Below are 26,750 nucleotides of genomic sequence, written 5' to 3'. Positions count from 1 at the left end.
TTTTGCTGCCTTTTGTTTTCCAGATGTTCCATGGAGTAATCAAGCGGCAGTTAGCTGGTTTTTCATATTGCAAAAAAAATCATTACAACTTAAGTTTGAAACCAATAAACACTAGAGGAAAAAGCACCCTGCTTTTCTCAGCCAACAGCTCACACAAGTGTCACCCCGTTAAGCATGACATCCACATACATTAACTAAAGCACACACAAAGTACATCCTAATACTGCACAGTTAAAGGCAGAGGCTTGTGCAAGAAGACCAACAACACCCCAAATCTGACATTAAAGATAAGAACTCCCCGTGGTGACAGGGGCTATCAGGTCGTTTTTCTCTCAACTCCAGCTCCCTCCGCGCTCTCACTGTGTGTTTTTCCAATTAAGGGTAACAAGCTGACAAAAGTGGCAGTGAGGTTGCCCTGAGAGCACCCCTGTCATTGTTAGATGCCAGCCCCCCCACCCCTGGCACAAGCCAAATGTTCTTGAATCTTAACGTTGCAACCAGCCTCTCTTTCAGGCAGCATACACAGGTAGAGGAGAAAACGTTGCAAGGCCAGTTAGCTGAAGGTCAAATGAACTCTGACTCTGGCCAATTATGATCAACAAATCATGAGACATGTATCAGAAACAACTCCTTGTCCCGCATGTAATTAGAGTGAAAAGTGATTCTAAATGGTTCAACGGATAATTAAATGATGCAGGTGTCTTTGGAGAGTAATTTAACCTGTGTCCTCTGAACAACAGGTGATCCAGACTGTCACAGCAATGGATAAGGATGACTTTGCCAATGGACAGCGGTTTTCATTTGCGTTGCCAAGCCAGCTACCAGTCAATCCCAACTTCACTCTGAAAGACAATGAAGGTAATTAAAGAGATCAATATGTTTGTTTGCATTTCTTATGAGTTTTGCACTCAGCCTTCGGGGCAGGGCTCCATCGTCATTGCTCACATTCCAAAATTCAATAGGCTTTACTGATTTCCTCATACCTTGGAGGTGCAATAAAATATGTGGTTTGTCAACTGCGTGCGATAAACATCTGGAGATTCAAATGCTGCAGGGATCTACTCTGAGTCGGGGCTTCATGAAACATAAGAGTCATAAAGGTTTGGCATGTTTGCGCATCGTGTTAAATGGATTACCCGGTCTGGCGCTCACTCTTTCCCCTCCTGCGTGCATTATTTTGTGCCAGCGCAGAGCCAACCATGGGTGTTACCATGGCAACCATCTCAGTCTCAGGTGAATACCTAGCCCTGGGTTGGTCTGCAATCACAGGGCTTTTAAAAGCTCTCAGCCAGAAGATCGCACAGTTGCCCACTGAGAGGAGGAGTTCACAACACTCCAGATGAATGTCTGAGCCACAGAGAGGCTGAAAACAGAGAGGAAGAGAGTGCGGGAGAGGTAAAAAAAAAAATAAATCAATGTGATAATAGGAGATAAGTCTGTTTAGCCGTTGCTCCAGTTGCTTCCCACCATAAGCCTTCCCTTGTCCACTTCAACTGCAACATATGCAAAGGCTAGTTTTGCTGCGTTTATGTGAGTGGCACTTAGGGACATCCCTCAGCTCCTGCCCACCTCCACTCCTAAGGGCCAGATAAATCAAACAAAGCAAAGACTGACTGTAATACTGCTCCAAAGACACATATTTCCCAGAAGACAATAAATTATCTATTTTTGAAAGTGCAAATATGGTATAACTATTTTATTCAACTGTAGTTTGATTCACTTTCACACACATTAACAACAGTAGCACCATTCCTGCCCCCAGAAAACTTTCCTAGGGGTGACCAGATGGGGCCACTAAAACCAAAAGCCATATTTATTAACATACTATTTCACAAGTTTGGTGTTATTCCTGTTACAAACAACTAGGATAGTTATTCTTGAAATATCCCACTTTTTAACCACCGATTTGACCAGTGTCATATTCAGATGGGGCCACTGAAAATCCTGGGGTGGCACACTAAACCAAAAGCCATAACTGAATTTCAGGAATTCGATTATGCATTATATAGACTACTTGAATACTACATAAAAATATGAGTTAAGGAATCACAGACTGAATTACTTTTGTTTCTTATTTTACAGTTAAAATTGTCTAATGTCCATAGACTAAAACCAGTTCAGTCAACAACATAAAAATCCTGTTTGATGTGTTATCTGTATGTGTTCGGCAATTAATTATTCTTTAAATAGGTAAGTTGACCTTTTCCTTAAAAAGACAAATACAGCTTTTATTTGTAGGAGTGCACTGACGGAGAGGAACAAAACATTTACTGGGAACAAGCCTACTCAAGATTAAAGACATCATGGAGCATAAATATTTTTCTTTTAATATTTCCAACAATTCAAATTGAAATATACGATATGTCTGTATAGAGTTGTGTAATTATTGTTACAAACAACTAGGATAGTTATTCTTGAAATATCCCACTTGTTAACAACTGATTTGACCATTTCAACCATTTCAAAACATAAATACCAGTAAAACTACAATAATCTGTCTTGCTTCTGTATTTTTTAACACGTCAACAAACAGCATGGCTCCATAAAACACTTAACGAGAGAGAGAGAGAGAGAGAGAGATGCATTGACACAAGTTACAGTACTACTGTCACAAACCTAAATTAAGAATGCAATATTTAAGCAGACACAACCAAGCTCAGAACAAATGAGCCTACTGAGACACCACTGAAGTCAACAACGAGGCGCACAGACAATGTTTTAGGGATCCAGAGCCTTTCTATAGCTGCTTTCCACAGAGATCCTGCAATCAAAACAGAAAGAATATCCGCCAATATATATCCTATTCCCAGCTCCGTCCCTTTCATACAGCGCAGCGAGCCAGCAAACTGGCCTAATAATCCTGAATAATAAGGCAGTATGACAGTGGCTATATGACAACAACCGCAATCCGTAGCCTAGTCTCAACCGATCCAGCACAACAATTTGCCCATACAGGGACCAGCAGCAGAGTCAGGATGATAAAAGATGTTTTCACTCACTACAGCTAAGGCCTCACATGAGGAGAAAGGCAGAATGGCGTTTTTTCCTCTGGGCAAACTTCTGGGTGACTCTGAAGTTTTTCAGACAGGCTGGCGACTCGTCGTGTTTGTTGTGCTGCTCACTGGGGCGCCTGTTGGCCGCAAGTAACGTTGAGCCCAGTTTCACGGCATTGTTCCAGATGACTCCCTCTGTTCTCGTGTTTTGTAATCCTCTCAGAAAGATGAAGATGAAAACAGGTACAGAGCGGTCTCCCTCGAAGCATAAAGTTAACAGCCGGTCACACACGGCGCTGTCAGGGGCTCCAGTGTTCGTACGACGTTAGCTTGCTGTTAGCAATGGTGCTAACCTGTTCCTATCTGCAGACTATTAGCTCTCACACACAGTACAATACACAAACCTGTGTAGCAGTGTGACAAACTTATTATAAACTAGCCAGACTACTAACTGTCTCTGTACATTAATTTGACTTTTATTTCTTCTGCAGTAGTGATGTGCACAGAAAACACACACATTCGGCACAACACCGGTGTACGCCACTCTGCTCTGCCCATTAGTCCCGGCCCTTAATCAGTCACAATTTAGAAACGTGATTGTCATCTACATGGACGAATCGGAGGCATCCTCCTAAAATAAACAGTCTGTCACACCTCAGGGTCAGAGGTTAAATCTTAAAGTGACAGAGCCTAATATGAGAACACTTGTATGCAGCTAATCACCTCCTAACTCACACCAAGGAGTTACATAATATATATATATATATACACACAGTATATAGCACTTTATGCATATGCTCCTTGCCAGCCCCCCCCCCCCCCCTCTCGACGGTGCCATTGATTAGTACAGCTCTCAATTCATTGGTTGAACCCTCCCAAGAAGTGGAAGTGTGATGGTATTTGTTGGGGCAAAGGACGTGAATATTTACTTTAGTTTCCATGCTTGATATGAATCGGTTTTGTATTACATGTATCACTGCTTAGTGCAGAAGCCCAAATAAATATTTTTACCTAATGGAAAATTGCCATCACACCACACAGAAAATTTCTGGGCTTGGTATAAAACCCAGAGACACGCTTTTTATTCCAACTATTTGAGGATTGTTATTTTAACGTCTTGTTACAAGTGTGACTGTGTTGTATATGTTGTGAAAAACACTTGTTAAATATATTTTTCATCATTGTCACTTTGTTATTCAAGGGTTTTTCATTAATCATTATTATTTTATTTTCAATATACCTTGTCAATATTTTTACATTTGATGTTTATTATTATGCACAAAGTCACCAAATCAAAGTTAGGGATTGACAGTGCTGACTTGAAGGAAAGCTGACAGAAGCTAATACTAATCACTAATCAGTTGTTAACAGTGTTGGGCAAGTTTCTCAGAAATTGTAATATATTACTAGTTACTTATTACTCCATAAAAAAGTAATATTACTTTCCAGTGTTTCCTGTAGAATCACAGTGCGGGGCGGGGGGGTTTACAATACTAGTTACTGGGAAAAGTAATATTAACGCGTTACTGCCCAACACTACTTGTTAACCACTAACATGCTGGCCACAGTGATGCAGTCATTTTTTGCTTTTGTTGACTCCTTCTGCTTTCTGTATAGTAAGATGTCTGCCAGATAATGTGAGGCATATCATAACTGTGAACAGTAACATGTAAATTATGTCCTCCAGGGCCACAAGTACAAATATACAAAGGCATAGTGAGGAATAGTGGTAGCTATAGTTTCCTAGAGGGGCTATTTATTTAATATTTTAACCAAGTAAATAACAAAGCTTCTAGTATGGTCTTCTAGGACAAATTGGTGTCAAATGATGTGGTCAAGAGCATGTGGTAAGCCATCTATATATCAGTGTCTTTGGAAAGGTCTGCTTAGGAAAGGACGGCACCTTTCTGGAGCCAGGCCTCACAGGCAAGTGGGTAGGGTTGCCCATGGGGTTATGGTTGGACATGGTCTATATTGAGTGCACATTACAAATTAAACACTTGAAATACTAGACTTCCTCTTTATATACCCAACATTTCAAAATATGTCCCACTCATGCAAAGAGATTTTCTCAAATATCTTTAGATTTCTTAACAACAGAGCCATCTGCAGCATGTAAGTATAAGTATTCCCAAAGCATCCAGGAAGGAAACCCTGCTTTCTTGAAGGATTGACAGCAGTTTTTTTGGTTCATGCTGTTTGAGTAATGGTGCCTTTCAATTTGGGTTTAGCTCCTGATGTGTACCATCCCACAGGATCTTGTTTTTCTCAATCTATGTGATATAACCACAAGTGGGATGGGCCAGTATGTGTCATGTGTCAAAAAATATTCATGCTTTAATCATTTGTCAGAGAGAACTTGAAAGAAAAGAGGAAATTCCCCATCCACCTAAAAACAACCCATCCCATCCGGCTAGCATAGAAGTGGGATTCAAACTACCACTCCAACATACAGGGATCCTTGTATTTCCTCATACAGCTTAATTTCTTTAACCAGGAAAGCTGTTAAAGAGCATATTCGGTCTTAAGGCAATAACTTGGACAGTTAGTTGACCAGATGAAAGGGAGACAACTGCCCAGAAAAGTGTCCAACTTGTACCAGTGGAGCAGTTAAATGCCTTGATCAAGGGCACATTTAATCTTAAGCTTTTAGACAAGGAAAGTGGTTTAAAGAACCATCTACTATCAGACACACAGTTATATTCAATACTGTATGAATGAAGGAAATTGGTGTTGTCGTCAGGTCAAAAACTCAAGTGACAAAACACATCAGCATTAAGCATCAAGATTACCTTTTTAGCTACCTGTTTCCGATCTGTTTTGCTTGCTTACTCTTTTATATTATATGTCCTTGTCCACCTACAAAGATTCATATAATAATTCAATATTTTTTTCTCTCTATCCCTCCTAGTTCATTTGCAGTTCAAAAACACCAACCTCCCTCTAAATGTTAAGCCGCTGCACTCTGAGTTCATGCTGCTTCAGTCATCTCCAGTCAGTTGGAGCCTGCATTTGCAATTGCACTCAAAAGAGGTGTCAGAGTCATATAGCTTTCTTCTGCCACTGTGTATTAGAAGTTATTTGCTGTGTTCACAATATCAGGGTGTGTGTGTGTGTGTGTGTGTGAGTGTAAGTGAGAGAGAGAGAGGGACAGACACACAATGCACCATACTGTTGACTCCTGTATCTGATAATTAAAGTAAGCTCTTCACACTCGAAGCAACTTCTTTCATTGCTGTTGTAGCAGACCAACAGTTGGTAGCTACTCTGTGCCAGAGCCTAATACCTCCCTCTGTTGTTGTGCAACTGACGAAAATCCCTCTCAGTCACTCACACGACTAACTCTCTCATGGCCTCCTTTCCTCCTCAGTTACAGTTTGCTCAGAATGGATCCTCATGAACTAGGATTTTTGTGGCTCCATGCACAATTTTTGCATTAGAGAAAAAAGGATTTAGTTTGAGACCATCTGATATATTTAATGACTACTTTTTTAAAATTAAATAACTAATGACATCTGCAATTGATTCCTCCTCCTCATGCATTTCAGGTAATTTAACAATCACGACTTTTAAAAGAACCCATTAACGAAAGCATAATGGGTTTTTTGACAAGCTGTTTTCTGTACTTGCAGCTATATCAGATTTGTTAAAAGCTATAACCTTGTTACAATTGGGTTGTTTTTGTATGGAGACCTTTAACAGCTCCAGCCCTGTTTAACAAAATCAGATCAGCATAGCTGTTGAGAGTCAATTTTGAGCTAAAAAGAAAACACAGATGCAGTCTGCAGATCAAGGCCTTTTCCTCGTTATGGAATTGCAGAGATGAAGACAGGGTTCCTTAAGCACACAGTTATCATGCAGATGTGCTGATGCAGTTGGAGTGCTGGATGTGCAACAATATATGCAGGTCAAACTCCTACAGCATGTTAGGCACCATTAAAGCTGAAAAACAAGGGGGATGCTTCTACTCAACTGCTCTAGGAAAGCACTTTGTGACAAACCTGTTCCATTAAAAGCCCTTTAAATATATTCAACTTGACTATGCCTACTTTACAATGGCTGAAAATTGAATGCCTCTTTGATCTCCTTATCTGTCACATTGTGATGACATTTGCTTCTAAAAAGGGAATTAAATGGACGCTATGATCTCTAAATAACCCACATACTTAAATAGATCAATTGATTTCTGAAGGCAGCTTCTTCCAGTGTGCATACAGAAGACCTTATAATATTACAGTTAATCAGCTGTGTTGAAAGAAGCGCTGTCAAGCCATTGATATGCAGGACGTTTAATTAGCTTTTATGTCATTCACACTTCACTTGCAATGGGAGTTATACTTCTAGATTCCCAAACACCCATTATCTGCTGAAACAGCATGATTTGTGGAAAGAGGGCAGAGCAGCTTGTCTCGTGCTGGTTTTGTCAAAACCTGCACAACGAACAGCAAAAACTGTATTTGATTAGCTTTCTGTTTAATCACACAAACTTCCGCCTTTTCCCTAATTACTTGATGTTTATAGTTTAAGAAAAAGGAATAATATTGTTTTCTTTTAATCAAATAAACCCATATTGTTTTGCATAAGACTAATATGTGTGCAGTAAGGCCACAGCAGCTGTTGGTGCCACATCTGTAAACCAATTTGTTCCTGCGTAACATAGGAACGTAATAATAGTACTCTGAGGTCTTGTTTGATTGTTACTGCAGAAGCATACAGGCCAAACTGTAATTAACTCAAATACACAAAACACAACCTTGGAATAAACATACCATAGTGAGACAGTGTGAGTATGCTGAAACCAATGCAGTGGCCAAAACATATTGTTGTTGGGGGTTTTTTTTACAAGCAGCCCGATCACTTACCGCTACCTGTTGTCACCGCTGGGCATATTTTATTAGGCTAAGCCTTACTGAGTCACACTAATCCTTATTGAACAGGGGTTTCTTTTAAAGGAGATTTTTATGTTTGTCTCTTGATGCGTTTGTTATTCGGCATGAAAGGCCTTCTTTTTTCTACACAAAATTATATTAGTGTTTGATATTCACAGCTGCTCTGTAATAATACCTAGACATATAACTGCATCTGTATTTGCTCTGAGACCTGGGTTCAGCTCCCCACTGTGACACATCAACCATTGTGTCCCTGAGCAAGACACTTGAAGTTGCTCCATAGTCTGAGTATTTCAGAAACTGCTGATATACTGGGATTTTCACGTGCAGTCATTTCTAGAATTTACAGCAACCCGTTCTCACTCCCTGACTCGTCACATATGGATGCATGGTCAAGACCCATCTGCTTCAGTTTGTAACACACTGGGGATCCCTATAGCGTCATAGTACAACGCAGTTTTCGACGGTAATGGCAGGTATATGATATTTAGCAGAAAAGACTGACTAAGGAGGTGGCAGGACTTTGAAGCAGGAGAGCGGTATTCGTGTCCTGTGTGAAACAAAAAGTCAACATAATACTTTTATTTAAGTTACGCAAGTACTGTAAATTGCGAAAGTTAGGCAAGTGACGTAAGTTAACTTACGTGGTAACACACGTACGTAGTTATTTTAACCCAAACCATGATCTTTTCCAAACCTTAACCAAGTAGGTAGGATGAATCATCTCCCCATTAACAAAGACAGTCTGCGCAATTACGTACGAGGTACGAATCCCCCGACACTCCAACAGGATCAGCCTCTCTAATTTGCTCAAGCACAAACACATAGTATTTCCGCATGATCCATCAGGTGAGCTACCGTCTTGTTAAGAGGATACAAGCTCCCCTGTAGTTTGCACCCTGCCTACAATCTCGACCATCGGATTCCCCCAACAGGAAATAATATTACTCTTTTACTCATGGATTTGTTTTTCTGCTGCCGAAATGTTTCTTGGTGTTGGTGAATTATTAAAAAAATAAAACACCAATTAATTTCGAGTTAAAATGCATTGTAGCGTGTGTTACTACATTTAACTAACTAATTACATCAAAAAATGACGCGAAAGAGGTACCCAGGGCGTTAAAAAGTGACGCTGAAGGACCTTGACCAAGGGTCAATATGTGATGAGTCTGGAGTGAGAATGTGTTTTTTATGTCTTAATATGACATTATGATGATTTGTGAACAACATTTGAGAGAAATAGGTCTTTTGTGTACATAGAGAAAGTCTTAGATCTTTGAGTTCAGCTCATGATGAATGGGGGCAAAAACTAAAGTGTTACATTTATAATTTTGTTCAGTGTAGTTTAATATAGGCTGAGTGCAGTCTACATCTTGGCACCTGTGGAACATGCAGTAATTTTAAAAGTGTATTTTCCACCCATAAAGCTTTGTCAGTATGTTGATGGGTAACTGTTGGCTACCAGCTGCTAATCTGTTTTGCTTGTGCAATACTGTATACAACATCTTACCATAAGGGCAGAGTCTGTAAACCCTCCCATATCAATCTCTCCTTGAAGGCATTATGGTTTCCCAGTACACCAACTTTGGACTGTACAGGAGGGAAACTGTGTGCTGTAACCAATTTAAAGGCATTTGGGATTGTCTTATTTATGTACAAGGCTCTGTACTTTTTCAACACAAATTGCTTAAATATTATAAGCCTTGGAGGATTCTAACAAACTGTCTAACAAAATTTATTGCTATATCTGTTGCAGAAAGAAGGACTTAATACCTGCAGCACCGACATAATACATACATTTCTTAAACATATGCAGCCTATAAACTTGAGCGATCCCCAACAATATGTACTCGCCTGTAAAATGTGACCCAATATACAGTATTATCTGTCCCAAAATAGTGCCACCGCAATGTATGTTGTGCTCCAAATGGCAACTGGAGAGAAGGTTCGTGCTGAATCCCATCAGTGGCACCTACACACACCCACCAAAGTTCACAAGGAATCCAGCTAAGTGCATGTGTAGGCAAGTGTGAAGTCTGTAGAGATGTGGCTGTGTTGTCTATTGTTGGTATATTTTTGGCTTGCTTTTTTTTCTTAATCACACTTCATATGTTTTAAAGTGAGGCAACTCTATGACAAAGATACTTGAGTCTCTATATGGTACATACCATAAATTTTACATTTAAATGTAGTGGCCCATCTCTTATTGTATCAGTTGATACTCTAAATCACTTTTTAAATCTGCTATCCTCTTGCTTAGTTTTTCATTGTCACTTACATTTAAAAAAAAAGTTTAAATGGCTTCATTGTTTTTTCATGACAGCCAAAAAATGTTTTCAATCAAGAAAACAAACTATGAGAAAGAGAGTGACCACAGAGATCATAGTTAAGTCCTATAGGGTTGCTTGCTGTGAAATCTCACTTAACTTCAATATCTTCAAATGGAGAGTCAGGAATGCATAAGTAATACAAAAGTTGAAAAAGTGATACTTTACCTATCATGCTAATGCCTTTGGAAAAGTGAAAAAATTAGGCCATTTGCCAGTTAGTGGCTCGTATTCTGGCTTAACGAACCCAGTGCAGGCGGAATTCCACAGGGTTTTGTAAAACCTCACACACATGCATATTAATGCCTGTGTGCGTTTTTTTTATGTGGTAGAAAACTAGACACCAGGGAGAAAAATGGAAAAGTGATTGCTAGTGATCTGCAAAATGTACAGGATCATTTTCAATGAAGTGTGAAATGCTCTTAAAAGCATATATTCCCTCATTTCCTGGGTGGTCATCTGCCTCGCACGCGAGCTGTCACAACACGGTTAATCTGTGAGTGTTCTAACTTCATGCTGTCGCTCCTCTTATGTGGATGCCACGTAGCTGCAGATGGCCCATCTCACTGCGACATTAATCAACAAGCGCACAGCTCTCCTCTACCCACCTGCCACGAGAGGCAGTTTAATGTGAAATTAGCATGACCTAATTGATGTGTACTTCCTTGTTGAGGTCTGTACCCATGCTGCCGTGGTCGTGTGGTTCACAGTGTAAAGGCAGTGACAGCGAACACCACGGACACACAGCTTGTTTGTGTCTCTCTCCGCCTCAGCCTGGGTATTCATCCTATCTGCTCTCTCTTTGGCTCACACATACACACACCTCCCTCATTCGCCCCCCTCGCCTCCCCCTCTTCTCCTCTCATCTTCCAACTCCCCATCTCTCTTCCTTGTTATTTGCATCTCTCACACGCCAGTCCCTCAAACCCCCCACCCATCTGCTTGCTGATACGGTGATACTGCGAGTCTGACTTAATAAAGCTTGAAGTACGTGTTGTCATTCCAACTGTCGATCATTATAATTATTCATAGATGGAACAGAGATTGGAGTGGGAGGCGAGGTCTCAGAGCAGTAGCATGATAGTACAGCACGGCAGAGGTGTCTTTTTGCTGGATGGAAAGGAAAAAGGTTGCCCTGTGCACGATTCAGCATTTTCAGAACTCAAAATATCGTGTGAATATATATCAGCAATGTGTCATCTGCAAGTTTCTAGGTAGTCAGTCATGTAAGGCCCAAGTTAGTCATCCAGGTACTTGATTCACCCAGCCATATACGTTGAATGAAGTATGCACTGTTTTCAACATTATGTGATTCCTTATCTCACAAACTATTTTGCCCTCTATGGTACGATGTTGCCTGTGGGCAACATACCCATTTTTGGCCTAGTACACCTCCACAAAACATCCCAAAATATGATGCATTACTTTAAAAGAGTTGCAGGGCCATAAGGAAACCAATAGCAGTGTTAAAATGTGTCAATTGATTCTCTGGCGCCCATTATGAATCCTTTTAGTGCTGCCTTTCACACATGGTTCAGCTCCATTTTCTCTCTGCTCTAAACTGCCCTCAAAACATATTTTTATGCCATTTTTTTTGACCCAGAAAGATTTTATTCACAATAATTGGTGAGTCAAGTTGCATTGTTAATTGTTTAATGTAATTTATTTGATAATTATACAATGGAAAATAGTTCAAATGCAAATGTTGCTTTGAAGCAAAATCACACCATTATGGAATCCCGTCATACCATTTTTTGGTGTTGTGCATTAGGTTTATGTATGTATGTATATGTAAAAAGCATAACAGTTAACATAATTTTGACTCATTTTACATTAATTAATTCAATAATTATATATTTGATAATGTTAGTTGTAATAACACTGTAATACAAAAAAATGTATTATAGGGATGAATTATTATTACTCTGTATATTTTAACCTTACGCTTTGTTATCCCCCCCTGCAGAGCACATGCTTATATTTTAAACACATTGTTCTTCCATATAGAGGATGAACACAATGGTTTTCTATGATTCATCAAAGAAAGGTCACTTCCAGGTGATGGTACTGAGGATGAATAAGGATTTAGTAGTGAGGAAAACAGTGAGTTGCTGGAAATCCTGCAAGAAAAGTGACAGTGATTGTGAGGATGAGTCTAATAACGCAGATGAGGAAAAAGAGTGAGGAAGAGCAGTGAGGATTAAAGGGCAGTGACAAGTATAAGTATAAGACAGATATTTATTAACTTGTTTTTATTGATAACCTATTGATAATGTGATGCATTTTGTTGACTTTCTATGCTCTGTCAACTTGCCAAAGACGGCTACAAGGTAACACATATCTGAAATGGCACCAAAAATGCAAATGATGAATTGATGGAAGGTAACTCCGTTTTGATTTTCAGCATGATTTTGAAGTTTGGATTTAAAGATTTTTAATGTAAACTTTGTTGAAATAATAGAACTGATTTCATTCAAAGTTATATTTGACGGATTATAACTCAACTAGTATGTTTTACCTCTTAAAATACCTTTAAATGGCAAAAACAACACATAAAATGCAGTATTCTACTTGCCAGAAAGTGATTGCGGCCTCTACTTATTGAATGAAAGGTAGTTTCTGCCTCAAAATGACTTGATTTCATTCAGAAGAGTTATATTTGAGCGATTATAAAACCAAAATTATCCCCCTTTTTATTTCATATATAATAATATTATATTTTTTAATGACGTACTGGCTACCAAACCAAAAATGTCCCGGGTTTTCCATTTCAGAAATTTGGTCACCTTACTATAAAACAATAGCTATTTGGACGCCTATTTAGCTAGTTGGTAATCTCCTGCTGAGATTGCCCCTCTCACACAGCCTATATACAATATGCATTGCGTGTCAGATTTTTGATGTTAAACCCTCACCAGCCCAACATGTGAAGTGGTTGTGTGATAGCCTACATGTTGGTGTAAGCTTCTTAGTATGCACACCTTTTGAAAACAAGTGTTTAACATCCCTAACAAATTTGAAATGAGCTTCGCCTCTACTGTTGCAAAACAAATCAACGGAACAGTGGCTATTTTTGTGCAATCTGAAGGGTGCAGGGGAAATTATAAACACCCTTGTGTAAGTTTGGCTAACAAGCTTACCCCTACAGCAATGCTAGCCATCTCACAACAACAAACATGAAGATAAGGACTGTTTAAACTATTCAAATATAGAATCGCCATATTTTACTTTTACTATAAATCCCATATTACAACATATAGAGCTGTTCATGTACAAACAGATAAGTTAGAGGCACTCAATCAGTAGTCAGCTGTTCCCCTCTTCTTGTTGGCTTTGGTAGCTTCTTTGGTCTATCCTTGAAGAAAGTTTCTTTTACTCTGCTGGCAATCCTTTCTCGCTGGGGTTGCTAATACAGTCCATAGTGAAAGTCAATGCAGCATAGTTACTCCGTTTTGTTTGGAATTGGTAGGCAACTGGACCATAAATACCACCAGATGGCTAATGGCAGCTCTGACAGCAATGTTGCCACTGTTGCTGTCCATGCAAGAGCTCTATGTGCTTCTCACTGTTGGACTGTTTTTTAGCATATACGTGTATTGCAGTTTTACTCTATTGTCCACACACTAACATTGGTACTTGAGACACAGGACCACAACTTTTAATTCATGTACTAACCCTCTGAACCAAAATACACACATATTTCCTGCTTTACACTCAGATTACAGTTCTAAAACACAATTTTTTTCAAAACATTACACACAATGTTCTACATTTGAACCATTATTCATGAATTCAACAGAAAGTATATTTTATGTATGCAAGAAATATCTACATCTACACAGTATTTACATGATTTACTGCCTGAATGGAAGGTCCAAGAAAGACCACGATCCCCAAACATGTATACCAAACTATGCAAACTATGCAAGATGCATGTGCAGATATACCTGTAAAAGCTTTTCAGGGCTGGATTCACCATGCAAGGCAATACTTCTCCTGCTGCTTGGCCAGGGAGAACATCACCTGCAATGCTGTAGCAAGTTACAGCCAAGTTTATTTTTGTATTTTTTTTAATGCTAATCTTCTTCTTTCTATTGTTTGTTCTGTGTGAAGAACAGGTTACAAATCCAACTGTGCTTCCTCAGATGTATACACAGTATTTCAGAATAAAAAAAACATTCTATTCTTGTATTTGTGAGTTTTATATTTGAGTATGAAAACATAACAGTTTACAACAGGATACGTACTGTATGTAGTGTAACACTGAAAATGCAAAAGGCAAACTGATAAGATTATTATAAACTCAGTAAAAAAAGAAACGTCCCTTTTTCAGGACTGTGTATTTCAACAATAATGTTATAAAAATCCAAACAACTTTACAGATCTTCATTGTAAAGGGTTTAAACAACAAACAATTAACATGCACCTGTGGAATGGTCATTAAGACCTTAACAGCTTACAGAGAGTAGGCACTTAAGGTCACAGTTCTAAAAACGCAGGACACTAAAGAGACTTGTCTACCGACTGTGAAAAACACCCAAAGAAAGATGCCCAGGGTCCCTGCTCATCTGCGTGAACGTGCATTAGGCATGCTGCAGGGAAGCATGAGGACTGCTGATGTGGCCAGAGCAATAAATTGCCATGTCCGCACTGTGAGACGCCTACGACAGCGCTACAGGGAGACAGGAAGGACAGCTGATCATCCTCGCAGTGGAAGACCACGTGTAACAACACCTGCACAGGATCGGTATATCTGAATATCACACCTGCGTGACAGGTACAGGATGGCCACAACAACTGCCCGAGTCACACCAGGAACACACAATCCCTCCATCAGTGCTCAGACTGTCCGCAATAGGCTGAGAGAGGCTGGACTGAGGGCTTGTAGGCCTGTTGTAAGGCAGGTCCTTACCAGACATCACCAGCACCAACGCCGCCTATGGGCACAAACCCACCTTCGCTGGACCAGACAGGAATGGCAAAAAGTGCTCTTCACTGATGAGTCACGGTTTTGTCTCACCAGGGGTGATGGACGGATTCGTGTTTATCGTCGAAGGAATGAGCGTTACACCGAGGCCTGTACTCTGGAGCGGGATCGATTTGGAGGTGGGGGGTCCGTCATGGTCTGGGGCGGTATATCACATCACCATCGGACTGAGCTTGTTGTCATTGCAGGCAATCTCAATGCCTTGCGGTACAGGGAAGACATCCTCCTCCCTCATGTGGTACCCTTTATGCATGCTCATCCGGAGATGATCCTCCAGCAGGACAATGCCACCAGCCATACTGCTCGTTCTGTGCGTGAGTTTCTGCATGACAGCAATGTCAGTGTTCTGCCATGGCCAGCGAAGAGCCCGGATCTCAATCCCATTGAGCATGTCTGGGACCTGTTGGATCGCGGGGTGAGGGCTAGGGCCATTCCCCCCAGAAATGTCCAGGAACTTGCAAGTGCCTTGGTGGAAGAGTGGGGTAACATCTCACAGCAAGAACTGACAAATCTGGTCCAGTCCATGAGGAGGAGATGCACTGCAGTACTTCAAGCAGCTGGTGGCCACACCAGATACTGACTGGCACTTTTGATTTTGAGCCTCCCTTCATTCAGGGACAGATTATTCTCTTTCTGTTAGTCACATGTCTGTGAAACATTTTTCGTTTATGTCTTATGGTGTTGACTCTTTTAGTGTTCATACAAATATTTACACACATTAAGTTTACTGAAAGAAAAAACAGTTGAAAGTCAGAGGACGTTTCTTTTTTTGCTGAGTTTAGTAGTGTTTTCTGCTCATCGTAGTGTTCGCCATTTAGCACATCATTGTTCAATTGGTTCTTAGAAATGTATTTTAATGTGAAGGTGTGTGTGTCATTTGAACACAAAATGTCATCTGTAATCTGTGCTTTGTGATGTTTTGTGTTTTGTCTGTGAGTTTTTGTTTTTGAAAAAGTGTAATATATACCTGTACACAGGTGCATTTCAGACAATTTGAATATGTTGTGGAAGATTTAATTTCATTCAAAAAGTGAAACTTTTAGATATGCTAGATTCATTATACATAACGTGAACTATTTCAAGCCTTTTTGTTGTTTTAATCTTGATGATTACGGTTTACAGCTCATGGAAATTTAAACTTCCTCATCTTGGAGTAAAGAATTTATAATACAGAAATGTCGGCCTGAAAAGAGCTCTAGACATACATACACAAGACCTCTCAGTCTGGTTCTGGCGCTTCCCACAATATTTAAATATTTTTGAGACACACCTGTACATGTAATATTAATACTTAATTTATGTATATTCTCCCTGTACTTCCACAATCCACTAATGTCAAAATAAGCTTGTGTGAAGTAAATAAGGCTGCTTCAGTTGACTAGGAATATTGGTGTGCATTGGACTTGTACACAGGCTGTCTGTGACAGGGATGAATTCAAGCCAATTAAAGTTGTTTCATTACTGTTATTGCTGTGGGTAGTGGGTATGTCTCAAATCATGCATTCAAGTCCACCTGAGAGAGAGAGTACTGACATCACAGTAACACAATGAGCTCCTTTTCAACCCCCCCCCCCCCCCCGTTCGTGTTTATACAAGTGTTTCATCTGTGCGATTATTTGCTTCCTCCTCTTTTTCATAAAACCTTCCTCTCGAGTTCTCTCTTATTTGCTTTTTCTTCTCTGCAAATCCAGCCTTTTTATTTCTGTTTATCTACATGACATGTTCCATTAACAGTGTTTTAGCAGAGGCCAAGGTGAACTGCTCTTCTAAAGCACATTAAAATAGTAAACGAACGCCTTTGAAATTAATTAGCCTAGGCGTGCAGGGAGGAAGCAGTAAGACATTTACCAGTTTGAGATACTTCAAAAGTAAAAAAAAAAAAAAAAAAAATAAAAAATCACATTCACAATGGCAATTTTTTCTGTCAAACTGACGAGTCTTACCCTTAATCTAAATGTCTTCCTGTATAAATAGGATAATTGCACGCTTCACTGAAAGAGCACCGCAATTGAGAAGAAAGATGAAACCATCAATTAGTCTTTTTTGCCAAAGGGTCTAATTTTCCTTAACCTCTTTCATTATAGACAGCACGGCCAGCATCATTGCCAGGCGGCGGCGTTTTAACCACTTGACCCAGGAGCTATACGAGCTGCCCATTGTGGTGTGGGATGGTGGGGAGCCATCGCTGAGTGGCACCAGCACCTTGACCCTGCGGGTGTGCCCATGCCAACGCCATGGCAGGATCCGGATGTGCCAAGGCGAGGCGTTCCTCTCCTCGGCGGGTCTCAGCACGGGGGCTCTGATTGCCATCCTGCTGTGCATCGTCATCCTGCTGGGTAAGTTGGGACAGCCCCTGTGGGGACTGCAGCAGGGGGGAACTGCCCGGGGGCAAATATCCTGAGGGCATGGATGGAGGGGATGAACCATAGAGGAGCAAGCAAGGGTGGACGGGTTTGAAAGAATTTGACAAGGGCAGAGGAGGAGAGAGGGATGAATAGACATGTGAGGACACAGGTAGAATTCAGAATGAGGGTAGAAAGAGTTGGAGAGGGCAGGGGTGGAAGAAAAAGAAAAGGATATGAAGGACAGAAGAGAATGAGGACACAGAGAGGAGGCTGGAAGAGAGGTGACTAGAAAGGAGATGGTGAGGACAAAGACAGCAAAGATGAGGGGAATAGAGATTTAAGGGTCAGTGTGATTTCAGAGAGGAGGTGTATACAACTGAAAGAATACTGAAATAAATGTGCAGTGGCTCGAGAGGGGGACTTGAGTAAGAGAGCAGTGAGGATTCATATTCAGGCAGCTTGAATCAGAAAATTTGATTAGACCTAAATCACATTTACTGACGATTTTCAATTCAATTCTTCTCTCTTACCATGTAACTGAATATCCTTCCCCATCACTATGTGCCTGGCACATGTTTGACTTTGCATGTGGTGACTAGAAGAGCAGAGGACAAGCATGGAGGAATGCGGTGACAGTCAACATAGATACCGCTCTTGTTGATTTCATGTGTGACGGATGTGTTCTGCACCATGAATATAAAACTGCATCAGAAATACAGTGAAAATAAACAGGGCTACATCTATCTTACCAGATCATTGCAGCACCCAGAAAACATGTCCTCGGTCAATGAGTATGCGTTCTGTGTTACTATAGAAACCAGTCTTTGCAGTGACAGCAAATGATTATATATAAACTTGCAAATACGATCTTGTCACTGAATTTGGAATGTGGACAGCTAGCTTTACAGGTCAGATAAAAAAAAAAAAAATAGAACATGTGTTGGAGGTGGAAAATGTCTGAAAAAGTCTTTTAAATTTAACTCATTATATTTACCAAAGTCAGCTAAATGTAGGGTGTGAGAGATGTCGAAGACCAATTTCTTCCACTGCAAATCAAACTGCAGTAGGACATGATTGGACAAAACTGTCTAATAACGGAGCTTCACCCTTGCTGTTCTCCCCTCCTCTCTTCAGTGATTGTCTGTGGACATTAGTGCGTGAAGGTTATGCATATTCATCCTGGCTGTCTTCCTCCTCTATGCCAAAGCCTCTTGCTGAGGCGAACAAAAGGCCATCACCACTGTTTGGAGCAAACGCTTGAGTGAGAGACACACGCTGAATCCTAATCATCAGCACAAGGCAGACACTCGTTAGGACAGAGTGAGAGAGAAAGAGAAAGAGGGAGAGGCAGAAACTGATCACACCTTTTTTCTTTTTTTGTTTCACCTGTGTTGCATTTTGGGTTCACACTTTCCAGTTACAAGCGAAGTGTCTCGTACATAGCTCAGCCGCTGGGCAGAGGTTTGGTAACCTGTTGCCCCACGAGATTTGACATTTTGTCAGTGGGTCGCAGTCAAAATAAATTAGATTCCACTCCATTTAACAGCTAGTCATTTGACTTGCCTGTAACATTTTTCATAATTCAGCACCACAGTGCCCAAACCAGGTACAATGAAGAAATAGCTGAATGTGAGTGTTCTGGTGGAATAGTGGTCTAAGACGCATGCTAAGGGCCCGTGTCCACCAAAGCATTTCTTGCCAGCTGAAAACGCCAGCTACTCTTCTGAAAACGCCCAGCAGGGAGCGCTAGCGGGCGTTTAAGAGGGGCAGCGTTTTTTACGACTGCTTTGGTTGCTATGATACATAAAATCCGAGGAAGTGATGTTGGATGTAAAAAGAGTAGAGTAGCCTACTTGCTCTGGCCCTTGCTCTGTATGAAGAGAAGGCTGAAGCAGGTGGAGAGAGAGGACGGACTCACCGTATGTGGGTTCGGCGAGTACCACCGTTTAGTCCAAGAGCTGAGGTCGGACGAAGCCTGGTTCCAGGATAGTAACCGTTGCTACGGTGTGGTATTTGTCCCGCCCCTCCTCTACTGTGATTGGACAGATGAGAGTAAGTCTTGAGTAAAAAGTGAAAGTGACGAGCGCAGCGTTTTTCCTCTCGCCGACCAGGGGAAAAAGCGCTCAGAGCCCAGAGCTGAAAAAACGCTTAGAGCTCAGAGCTGAAAAAACGCTCAGCTTCTTGTGTTTTTACTGGTACTGGTGTTTTTACCAGCTTGTAAAAACGCGGCACTCCCATTCCAATGAACTGAAAAAAGACGCTGGCATCAGAAAAGAACGTTTTAGTGGACACGGGCCCTAAGCAACAGTATTATACCCAGTTTAAAGGGTCACACTAAATACTTATTGACCCCATTAACACCTGGTAATGACATGTGATATCTAGATACATTATCTGTGTAAGGATATGAAATCCCAAGGCCTTTGCATTTATACCTTGTATTAAAGTTGTCAGTATCTTGATTCTACTCTAGATGTAATCGAATCTCAATATGCAAACAAATGAAAGCAGTGCCATGGACGGGTATCATGTATTTTAAATCAATTTTTCAAGGGCTAGCTATTGCTAATACTTGGAGCCATTGCCTGGTTTGCTTACGCTAGTGGGAAGAGGCGAAGATAGGTAATCTTTTAACATCCTGGATGGAACACAAACTGCTCAAGGCTGAAAGAAAATTAAACATGTTTTTCCGTGCACAGTTTAAGAGACATACAAGAAAAAGTGAGCGAGAGGTCTTACGACACAGGATGTAGTGAAAGAGTGCCAAGCTGCTTTTAGAAATGCAGAATAAAGTTGATTGGTTGACAGACAAAAGTGGTAGAGCCAGCACATGGATGTCTAACAGACATTGCTCACTCTTTCGATTTGTGCTCGTCTTTGCTTGTCAGAGGGATTTGTTTGTCTTATTTGTTTTCCATCTGTCCGACTAATGTCCATGTTTTATCTCTTAGCTCTCTGATAAGCCATCCTAATTAAGCCTGCTGCAAACCAGAAAGGGATACAAACCATCTCTCAGCTGACTCGGTTGATTTACTATGGCTTTTAATTGGTCACTTTGAATACTGACTATGACCTTTGATTGGCTGTTTGGTTTGATCACTGACACAGTCGAAGACCGGCAGTTGCTAGCAACATTTTTCCGTAGCAACTGTAGATGTAATTGCTTGCGTCCTATAAGCCAGTGCTGTCAACACAAATAGCCTATGCTTTTTGACCTCTTTTTTTCTGCGACATCATTTTTTAAATGATTCTTCTGCCAAAAAAGGGGGTCAGAGACAGGCTAGAGCCTGTGGGTGTTGAAAGTGAACAATCAAAGGTGCAGAGACATGAGCCACTGTCTATTCCATCCCCGCCTCCAAAGTCTCAAAATTCAACCTGATGAGTGAGCACTGAGCAGTTGCGACTGCTACCTCGCAAGGATGATTTTCCGCATGTACACATGGCTGTTTTTTTATTAAACAGCATACATGACTTAAATAATATAAAATATACCTAAGCAGATCAGATGTTTGGATTTCACTAATTTAGTTTCAAAGCAAATGGTACAATATTACAGTACTTTGGGTTAAAAGAGGAATTGATTAAAAATACAACCATAACTTGCTTAATGTGTAACGTCTTTGGTAAAATATAACATTTATTGTTAGTAATCTTTTTTAATATGATAATCCTTCCCAGTTCTTTCTCATTCTAGTGTCATAGCAACAGGTTAAAAGAACTAGTAGGCAAATTGGCAACTCAATTTCTCAAATATAAAAAACACATTTATAAAGCGATTTTAACAATGATTGTTCACACCTGAAGACAAAGGTGGCATGGCTTAAATACTGATCATAGTGGAAATACTGTACTTATATTTGAAAATGGCCTCTTATTTGAATTAGACATTATTTTTCAATACAATATAGACATCTACTTAGTCTGGTAGTGTAATCTTCTATAACCAGGGTACATGTAGCATAAAATAGACTTCTGCAATAGCTTCTTTTGCAACAAATAGATATCTGTAGACTGGAATCGTGCTCCCTGGTGCCGTAAGTGGTGTGTTGAACAACATTTTGGCCTCAACTGGCCTTAGCTAGGCATATGAAATGACCTGAATGAACCACTGAGAGAGCATTAATGTAAGGAGTGTATTACAACATGGTGTTTCCACTGTATAGGGATATACTACTAATATATTCCTATCCACTCATGAACTGTGAAAAGTGCAGTCTGGTGTATGATGATAAATAATGAAATTTGCATTAACTGAGTGTCTGGGTTAAAGTTTTATTTTTTATTATATTCAGGTTGTTTACCTCTAAACTGTAAATAGTGGGAGCAGTAAGTGGAAAAATATCTTGCAGCTCGAAAATATGCACGGGAAAGTAAATGAAAAAATAAAATTCTTTATTTCCTAGTTCTGCACAATGATTGACCCAGCTTACCCCACACGCTCTCACATCATTGCATTGTGTAATTGGTTGCTTTAAACAAGTCGAGCGATAAGCACTGTCCCACACAAATTACATTTTTCACCCTCTCTAACCACACTTGGGCAATGCCACTGCACCAGGTGGAGTGCAGTGAATTTGGTTTCTTTGCATAGATTAATCACAGGCAGGTTGGGGGACATTTCATTAAAAACGCAAGCAAGGAACTGCACTGAACAATGAAATATGTAGATAGATGAATCTGTGCGTAATTACTTTAGTCATAGGGTGTCTTAGCGTACAGTCAAAGAATTATTTTTAGTTCACATTGGAAAAGTCTACTTTGTTGCATTCTACTTTTAGTTTTACATTATCCAACTGCAACTCAATCAGGGCTTGTAGTTTAGTTACAAGCCTGAGTTTTGGTGATTGATTATCTTATAAACATTATGGTATGTCATGGTATTTCATCACACTGTCAAAAATGTGGCCCTGCATTAAAGAAATCCAAGGGTTTGCATTGGTCGGGTTTTGTTGTTTCAATGTTCTGAGATAAGAAAATACAATCCTGGAAGGCCAGTTAAAGGGTAATACCCCCTAAAAATCTTGTCTTTGCTGACCTCCAGTGGTTTAACTTCTCACCCTGCTACAGTGGCTTACGGGTGTACTTTTCTTTATGTATTTAGGGAAGTTTCAGTGAGAGGAAGCCTCTCTTTTGCACGAATGCCCTGATCACATTCGCACAGTTACACACATTCACATCTGTACGTACAACTGCAGTCTGTTCTTCTGGCCACTGAGCAGTTCCACTGGAGCAGTTGAGGTTAAAAATTCACATTCCTCACCCACATTTATCCTGCAGGTCCAGGCATTGGAGAACTCCTAGTGAAAAACTCACTTTTCTAACCTTAAGGCCATTTAGTCCAGATTACTGACATCTACTGATTCATCAACTATTCTCTGTTGCACTGCTGTCTCCTCTCTCCTGCTCTGCTGCATTGTTTCCGCTCCTCTACAACAACAATAAACACACAAATCTTCAAATAATCAAGATTAACATTACATTAAATAGGCTAGATACGTCAAAGAGTCCAGTAATGTTTGAGGAAATTAGAAAGCGAACCTAATATTGATTTGTAATGAATTTCTCGACAGTGATGTTGATAGGTTTTCAATGTAGTGACTCCCCATCATTTGAGCAGGGCCAGGGAAATTGAGTGGGTCTCCATTAAAATGTTTTTTTTGACAAATTGTAGTGGTAAACTCATGTTTAGGGATAAGTATCAAAACTACTACTCTTATATCAGTTCGGTTTTTTAATATGAACCTTTAAAATTTAAATGTTTCTAGACCATGAACAGTGATGTTTACAACAGGATAGAGTCTCTCTCTCTCTCTCTCTCTCTCTCTCCCCCTCTCCCCGTCAAAGTTTTATTGCACGTTCTTACAGTACCAAGCGTAGTTGTCATCAAATCGAGTAATCTTGGAGTTGTTGGTCACCTGGTTCACTTCTTCAAGGCTGCCACTCTGCTCTTCGCTGACTTTGCTCCATATGTGTGTTTGTGTAAGAGCTCCTAGAGAGCAGGGTTTCCAAGAGTTCAACTTATTACTCTTATTCTTAAATTTATAATGTAATGTTAGCATAATCCCAGGAAAAATAGGATGCAAGTACTTTCGGATTTTAATGCGTCAGAGACGCAGGACACTTACTTATCAACATCACTGTAGGTTCCAGCAAACCTGTAGCCAGCAGCAATGACAGCACTGACACAGAAACGCTACCTTGGGGACTGGTTCCAGGAAACCTCCAATGTCACGCCTTTCAAGCACAATAAATTATCTCAATTTCAAGAACATGCTTTAGAAATTCTGTAAAATGCTATAATTGATTTCCCCAGATTAAAAACATTGAATAGATTTATAAAATCTGAGCAGGAACACCATTCCCTCACGACTTTTAATCCCAGAACGCCGTTTCCGTGCCTCCCCACCCCATTTTGTGTAGAATTTTTACTGCCGATCCTGCGTTTTTTCCCAGAGCTCCCACTGTGTCAGCGCAGTGGCCTTATTCAAATGCATGTTACCACCAACTGTTTTTACAATACAAATGGACTACATCTCATTTTTGTCCCTGAGGCTCCGTGGCGAGTTAATCTGTCCATGATTACACCCATAAAATGGAAATTTCATATACTGTAGTTGGTTCTGGTTGTCAGTTATGACAAAACCTGGAAGATGTCTGACATTTTCTGTCAGTCTGTTTTGGTCCAGTTATTCCGTTTTACCAGTTTGAATAAGATTATTTTCACCTGCCCAGGTGAACTGAAGAAGTAACAGCTTCAGTGTTAGACTAAAGGTGCGCTGACAACAAGCTTTGAAATCCGTCATAGCCTGTCTAGAGAATGCCATAGTCACGATAATAGGTTTAGAAAAAATTTATTGCTTGAATAAATATAGTAGATTAGCCAAATGCATCACTGCATCCTTATTATGAAAGCTGAAAAATCTACCTCGTCTTAATCCACCACCACCACCTTCCTCTCTCTCTGGTGAGCACATAACATTTTGATGTGGAATGCCAAGACACCGAAAGTTTGATTCAACTTTTTTTATTTAAACCAATTTCTTATCACAGTTGGATTTCCCTTAGTTATTTTTTAAGCATTATGTTTTTCCTCCTGAATCTAATGTAATTTGATTGTGAAGCAAAGACGCCTCTGCAGGAACACTGATTTAGCTCTCTCGTCTCTGCTAATGTAGCTTAATGAACTCCTCTTAGATACTGTAAAAAAAAAATCTACTTCCCTGGCATCATTTTATTAAAAAGATGTTAACAGAGGGGTCATCATTAATCCAAAGAAGGATAACTCTCATTAGCTGTAGGAACAATTTCCAAGCTGAAGCATGTCATCAGATATTACATGGCTTCATGACTTCATTAGCAGTTGGAAAAGACATTTAAAACAGTAAGCTACTTATGTGCAGAGACATTTTCCAACGCCGTGCTATATTTTCTTTAATGTGGTAAAACTGCATCATTGTTTCTATTACTGGCTTCACCTAAAACTAAAAATCTAAAAGATAATCACGAGAAATACCTCCATATTCTGACACATATTCTAATGTGTAATGCTGGAGGGGAGGCTGAATTTGCTCCACAGATGATGATACTAATGTGTATATTGTCATCATCTCAACAGCATGCACTCAACGTATCATCACAGCCATTGCTAACGTGGGCTGATTTGTATTATTGATTTACATCTCTTCACTGCTTTGCTAGTTTTAGTGTCCTGATGGAAAATTGGATAAACATGTACATAAAATCGTCTTGTGTTCATTTGGTGTGCTGTTTACGAACCACAACATGTTTGTCTGTCATGGGCCATGAAACAACACAGGCACCCACAGGAATTGATATTTGCATAAAAAACATGGCTGAGCATTGTCAACACATTTATTACTACATTTATTATTTCCCAGTTATACTTGTTATTTATTGATACATAAGAGGGTGTTATCTCCAGCGCGTCTCATTTTATTTTTGGAAATGTAAGCATTGATATGAAAAAATGTTTTATTCTGTCTTGCAGCCATCGTGGTTCTCTTCATCACACTAAGGCGGAGCAAGAAAGAGCCCCTTATCATCTCCGAGGAGGACATCCGAGAGAATGTGGTCACCTATGACGATGAGGGCGGAGGCGAGGAGGATACCGAGGCCTTCGACATCATCGCCCTTCGTAACCCAGCTGCCGCTGAAGAGCTCAAATTCCGACGGGATGTTCGCCCAGAGGCAGGCAACACTGCGGCCCGCCCCGCAGCCGCCGAAGCCCTTCAGTGGAGCTGGACGAGGTGGATGTGCACGAATTTATCAAGCAGAAACTGGTGGAGGCCGACATGGACACCAGCGTGCCGCCCTACGACTCCCTCCAGACCTACGCTTACGAGGGCCAAGGTTCACCCACAGGATCCATCAGCCCTTTAGACTCTCCCGGCACGCAATCAGAGCAGGAATATAACTACCTGGACAACTGGGGGCCTGAGTTCCAGAAACTGGCAGAACTCTATGGAGAGGCAGATTCCGATGTGACGACCTAGTCTGTGATTTCACTCCTGTTCGAACCAAATCTGTTTGAAATCCGTTTTTCAAAATTTCTGTGAACAATATAAATGAACAGAGATGCTTTCAAACTGTTCTAGTGGTTTTCAACTGTTGAATTAAAAATACTGCTCTTTTTTTCCCCCCTCTTGCTTTTGACACTTTGGATCATGGGTCGTTCATCTGGAAGTATTACGTGAGATGGAAGAACAACAATATGGGGAAAAAAGGAAAATCATATTTTCCTTGGTGTATATTTTTTATTGCTCAATAAAGTCCTGAAATCCATATGAGTGGATATGTGAAAACAAAATTGTACATTTGTCTTCTTCCTCCAAGAATGGATACAGCATCCAGTTAAGATTATCATGGTGGGAGGCATTACCAACAGTGTGATTCACCACGCAGAGGATGATGCTGAGCCAGCCATATGCACAATAATGACACCTTCAGTCAAATGAGCTCACAATATGTTTTGTGTCATTTATTTCATGTTGCCATTATCTTCAAATCACTCATTTCAATCAGCCATACATGTACATTTTCCCATGGTTCTTTGACATTAACTGATGATGGGCAAGGTAATGCAGAATTACTTTTAGTCATCAAGTTCAAGTACAACTGTAAGTGGATAATGTTATCACAACTAGCATCTTTACACAGCATTATACTTTTTAATTGAGGTATACGTAATT

At 40.3% G+C, this 26,750-nt stretch overlaps 1 protein-coding gene across 1 annotated transcript in view; it reads left to right on the top strand.

The window, feature by feature from the left end:
- LOC119912717 (cadherin-18-like) overlaps positions 1-26,368 on the top strand; it is a 103,037-nt gene extending 76,669 nt beyond the window's left edge. The window contains 4 exon segments of the mRNA XM_038732012.1: positions 741-858; positions 17,281-17,532; positions 25,550-25,756; positions 25,759-26,368. Coding sequence (XP_038587940.1) covers positions 741-858; positions 17,281-17,532; positions 25,550-25,756; positions 25,759-26,054 — 873 coding nt within the window. The 3' untranslated portion in view covers positions 26,055-26,368.
- The last annotated feature ends 382 nt before the right edge of the window (positions 26,369-26,750 follow it).

This window comes from Micropterus salmoides, unplaced genomic scaffold (assembly GCF_014851395.1).
Source record: "Micropterus salmoides isolate LMB-PRFRI ecotype aquatic unplaced genomic scaffold, ASM1485139v1 Ms_hic_scaffold_1, whole genome shotgun sequence".
NCBI classification, from domain to species: Eukaryota; Metazoa; Chordata; class Actinopteri; order Centrarchiformes; family Centrarchidae; genus Micropterus; species Micropterus salmoides.
This window is presented reverse-complemented; position numbering and strand designations above follow the sequence as displayed.